Below are 5,564 nucleotides of genomic sequence, written 5' to 3' on the forward strand. Positions count from 1 at the left end.
CATTCATGGCTCTCACATTCCATGTACCAATCACTAGGGTCTGCTTACAGCTGTTCCTCCTCTCTTGTGTTTCCATACTGTAAGCAGACCAGGTTCTCCTTACCAACTGGAAAACATTATTCTTACAAAGACAGTTTGCAGAAGATATGAAAGTAAGTAATTAAAACACCTTATCTCATACCAAGAAGCAAAACAATCAGTAATTTCTATGAGTACGAAAAAAATTCATATTGGAAACTCAGTCAGGTTTCAGTATTACACTGCTCTCCCCCAACGATGCATTACTCACTTTACATTCATTTTAACACTTATTGCCAAGATGCATCATACAGGATGTGAATACCTCTGTGGGGTGAAGAGAGTGTCCACATACAAAGAGGCCTGGGCAGACACCTTCCTTGTCCTGATCAAGCTCGGGTTCCCATTCTAGAGCCCCACAGCTCCTCGGCCTCACAACAACCTGCTGGTAGTGTGCTTTTTTCCTTTAATTAAAGAACTTTTAAGATAATTAAAATAAAAATATTTATAGAAAAAAATGCTGTCAACTGTACACTGTATTTTAATTTTTATTTGGAGAGGGATAGAAAGAATTTGTTTACAAAATGGTAAAGGAACAGTAAACTTTAGTCCTGTGGAAGGATGAAAGCAGAGAGCAAAGAAGGGATGACTGTTGGAGATTTCAGGCCGTTGGCACTGTGACGGCAGAAATTATCGAGATCTCTGATAGTTTTGAAATTCAGTGTGCCGTTTTCAGGCCATTGAGATACATTATCTAATTGGTATTGTGGCAATACTATATTGCAAAAGAATACAAATCTTTTGGGCTTAATGATGTCTTTCAATAAAAGTGTATAAAGGGAGCTTAGGCGGCACTCCACTGCAGTGTTGTGACAAGGGCAGGACTGGCTGTCTCCCATGATTGTGGAAGAGCTAAGCAGTGGGGGTTCCCAGAGAGAGGGAGAGAGACTAAAAGGCAACATGGCTTCCCTTATTTCCTTTTGTTTCATGAGGAAAAGGTCCATTCTCATCATGGGCATCCCCCAAATCAAGAGACTGGCCCAAGTGGCCGACAGATATCCTGTTCTGGCGCCAGAACTTTTTAGTGTCCAAGGGGAGCAGATTATCTGAGAGAGGAGAACCACCACCACTTACCCCAAATTGTTCTGGTGCTGTTCGAAAGGCCAGTCATGGCAAGAGGCAGAAAGTCTTGGAGAAGGGTTCCTCTTGGCAGTTCAAAGAGGGGCAGGCAGGAGGCAGATCAAGCCCATGGAGAAGTGGAAAAAAAAAATTAGGGCAATTCAGCACTCCCCAGGTGCCTTTAGGTTAGGATTGAGAGGGACAGGTTACACTGAAGACACATAAAAGCCATTTTCACAGAGTTTCCAGAAAAATTCAACATGAGATTATGGCAAAATCCCTCCCACTTACAATAGCAATAAGAGACTAAGTCATTTTTATCTCCTTTTAGTCCAGTGTAGATAGAGTGGGAGAGCTTTCTAGTTTCTATGGGTTAAGCTTGAAAGCAGATAGGGAGAAAAAGAGAGATAGAGACAGAGAGAGAGAAAAAGAGAGACAGGGCAAGTTGGGAATCAGGGTTTGTTGCCTCCTGGCAGGGGTCCCTTCTGGGTTTCAGCACTATGAATGTAAGGTAGTCGAGGAACGACAGAAGCCAGTTTAGACCTAGAAGGACAGTTTATTGAGTAGAAACTGCAGGGCTGGCTCTCAGGCAGAAGACCAAACCCCACTAAAAGTTACAGCCGGGTTTTACATTCTTGTACAACGAATTTTGGGTAGGGGATACTCACAGATGTTTCCTACAAGATAGAGAACTGGGCTGGGGGTGGGGTAGGGTAGTTTCTCATCTTTGATTAAGAAACATAGCTGCTGTTTCCTGTGATTGGATTCTTTCAGTAGCCATTCTGGGAGAGGAAGGAAAGGGCTTTAAGTCCTAGCAGTGTGGCTGTGAATACCAGGGGAGAACGAGGAGCTTCTCAAGGGCCTCACCCTTCAAAGTAGCCAGCTTCCTTGGCTATAAGAGAGAAGTGCTTCTTTCTCTAGTCACAGACGTTGGATGGATCCGTTTGTCCTTCTGAACCCTGTAAGGACTGCCTTCCTGTCTGTCATGTATTACAGGGAGCAAAGGCTAGGAGTTCATCTGAGCACAGAACCTGAGAAGTTTGAGTCTCCTAATTAAGGTTGTTCTACATTAGCCATGCAGAAAGCCCACAGAGGTATGAAGGTTTAAGGAGGAGCTGGATGATTTGTTGCTTATGGCGTGTGGATGTAAAGGGGGATGTAAGGGGAAAAGGGATGCAGATCATGGTCATATTCTAGGCCTCCTACAATTAGGATTGAAAACCAAAAAAAGGAAAAACATACGACATAATTTCATAACCTTTCAGCCTGTACTGGCTCATAAGAGGTCCTCTAGCAAGTTTTCAGAGGATATAAATGGCACAGATGATTGTCCATATTCTCCCTCAGAGAAGCTAGTGGATTCAAAGCTCCTACCTTTGGTTTGGCGGTGCAGCATCTTATCCAGAAGACCTTCAGAGCTCCCTCATCTGGAACTGCTACATGTAAAGAAGACCAGGGAGTAACCAGAACACAAGCATTTCCTCTCAGTTAAGACACATTTATTGAGATTCTAGCCAATAAGACAAGATGATCAAACATAGAGGGACTTCTTCCTATTAGAGAAACTTTACAGTGTCTTTTACCCAGAGCAAGAAAGTGGAGATTTTGGTGAAGAGGCATGGGGCAGTACCACTTAAATTTATATAGCTGGCAGTGCACTGGGCCACATTTTGGCATACCAGTGTCTCCCTAAGAACATAGAGAAGAAAAACTGAGTTAATTTCTCTGCTAGTCCTCTGTGCCGCCACTTTCTGGAGAGACTGCCTTGCATGATGTAAGAAGAGCATGGTTGCAGTCATCTCAGGAAACCCAGCTGTCAAATTCTGACCCGCGACATTATTTTTGTTTCATATTTAAGTTGTGACCATCTTCTTCCTCTAGTTTAAGACCCTTTCCCTTTAAGAAGCTGTGGAAACTTTTGTTCTATGCAACCATTAAAAAAAAGACAGGCAGTGTAAATAGAAGACAGTACATTAACCAGGTGGTTACAGCTCTTGAGTTATTTGAGGGGTTTTATATCTGCACATGAAGGAACAGGTTTGTGGTGTTATGTTGTTGTTGTTGTTTTCTGTTTTGTGTGCCCTACTGTGAGGCCAACATTACCACATCCATCTTATCCAAAGAAAATGTCCAAGTGAGTTCTTGTCAATCATTCCAGTTTGAAATGCTCATTGGAATTTCTGCCTATAAAGTTCATGAAACACCTTTGAATAGGTTCAAATCACAAACCACAAGTTAGTACCTGAATGGAAATTCTGCCCTAAGGATCTTTGGGGTGGGACAAGGAGCCACCGTTTCATCCTTTTGTGATGGACACTTTTCTGATTCACCTATGGTAAGCTCATAGAATGTGTCTTTTGACTGTATTCCCCTTTGTTAACCAGCAAAGTGGGTGAAAGCATCCCCCTATTGCTGGCAAAGAACTTCAGATTCCAGATCCTCCTGAAACATCCTTTTCCTTAGAGACAAGCCAGATTAATAGTATATGTCACCTTAAAGAAAGCCATCTTTTTCTTTTGATCCCCTGTTCACAATTCTGAGGTATTGTCATCATTCTCGAGGCAGAGCTTACGTTTGAAGTCCTGCTGCATGATGTGATCCACCTCATGCAGCTTGCTTGTTTTTTCATCCTCAGTGATCCATCCCCAGCCAGATACACTGCACGCCCACCCAGGCCTCACCTGGTCACTTTCTCCAGACAAGGGGAGGGGAGCAGGTCCACAGGTGTAGTGAGTTGGGCCTTTGTGTTCAGCTGATGAAGGAAACACTCACTAAGTCTTGGTCACTGAGAGCCTGCTGGCCTGCAGAGCCTGATGGGCTGCACTATATCCCTTCTCCTCTAAGGGCTTGGGATTAGTGAAGCAGCCAGAATGACAAAGGCAGGGGCCATTGTGGAAGGAGAAAGTTATTGGACAGGAGTTGGGGGAGAAGCAGTGGGTTGCCTCACCTGTAGTCACATGTTATTGCTAGAAGTCTCATTGTTATACATAGGGTGGTGGATGCTTTTTTTCACAGGAATTTTCTGCTGTGTCTTTTATTTCAAATCAATGTTCTGGACCCCCAGTATGACTTTTATGGAGCTGAACAGAGAGAAGAGAAAAGGTTCTCCCAAGACCTGCAGCCCTGGAGCCTCAGGAGCAGGTGACAGCTGAGTCAGGGTAGGACAGCTACTGAGGGGAAATGCTGGTGGGAGGAGGCCCTTTGGACCAGCGCTTGTTGTGCCTTTGGTTTCTCAACTGCATTGCATGTGATTGTGGAATTCTCTTTTGCCCTCATTTCATATATAATGGTTTGATCCACATATGCTCTCAACCTACATTGTCTGCCTGAAATAGCCGGTGTGGTCTGTTTCTGACCTGTCTCAACTATCTTTTCTACACCTCATCTTGAGCTCAAAGTGTTTTGCAGATGAGAACTGTTGGTCTGTGTAACACAGCTGAGGGAGCTTCCCTGAGAGGTATGTTTGCAGGGAGGAATCCTTGGAGGTTCAGCCCCTCACCTTCCCCAGCAGTGAGCTGCTGTTAGGACAAAATACTCTTGTAGAAGGAAACCACTGCATATCATCATGGCATCTGGACAAAACTTAACAGTTGCCATGTATGGACGTGAATGTGGCTTCGCTACATGACCCCTAGTTATCTCCTTTGAAAGAAAAAGATGAAGAATGGGATGACTGTTGTGTCCTGACAATTGAAGATTGGGTTAGCAAGGTAGATGCTTGATCAAGTTATTGTGAACTCTCATGAAGTAATTTCTTACTGGTAAGGTGACATGTCTTTATCTTCAGGTCTCAACAGACCTCCTTAAAACATGATAGTTCTGCTCTGGACATCACACATAAGGATGTAGGGGACAGATATTGTCTTCAAGATGAGAGAATGCCAATGAATCCTGGACAAGAATCTCTGCACTATTCTTTTGTTTCTACCTACTGCGGGGCCATTCAAGTTGTTTCTGTTTTCTAATAATATGTCCTTTTTTTAAAAATTAAAAAATAGTTTTGTTTTTTTCAGTCTCCTCCCAACCCTGATATCAGTCTCATTTTACAACAATGGCACTATGCAGCATTTGTCCTTTTGTGACTGAGATATTTCACTCAACATAATGTCCTCCAAGGTAACCCATTTTGAATAATATTTCATGAGAAAGATGGGTATAAATAATGTATACTGCATTGAAACAGATGAGGTAGAGAACTGTTTAAAAGGGTTGTGTGATTAGGTATTATTGTCATGATAGGAGACCAGAACGAAGGCTGCATAGTGGAATGTGCTTGAGGGGATGAATTGTACAACAATGGAAGAATTTTCTTTTTACGTTTCAAAGAGAAGAGCAAACAGGGAGGGAGGGATGGGGAGGGAGAAAAGTGAAACCAATGAATGAATAGAAATCCAAACTCTCTGTAAATTTATAATAATAATTAATAA

The 5,564-nt window shown here is 42.9% G+C and overlaps 1 protein-coding gene across 1 annotated transcript in view; it reads right to left on the reverse strand.

Moving 5' to 3' along the window:
* Positions 1 to 2,533, reverse strand: part of LOC102848948 (granzyme H-like) — a 14,124-nt gene extending 11,591 nt beyond the window's left edge. The window contains exon 1 of the mRNA XM_006903152.1: positions 2,512 to 2,533. Coding sequence (XP_006903214.1) covers positions 2,512 to 2,533 — 22 coding nt within the window. The remainder of the gene's footprint in view (positions 1 to 2,511) is intronic.
* Between the last annotated feature and the right edge of the window lie 3,031 nt (positions 2,534 to 5,564).

This window comes from Elephantulus edwardii, unplaced genomic scaffold, assembly GCF_000299155.1.
Source record: "Elephantulus edwardii isolate Elephantulus edwardi_28Jun2011 unplaced genomic scaffold, EleEdw1.0 scaffold00525, whole genome shotgun sequence".
Lineage (NCBI taxonomy): Eukaryota > Metazoa > Chordata > Mammalia > Macroscelidea > Macroscelididae > Elephantulus > Elephantulus edwardii.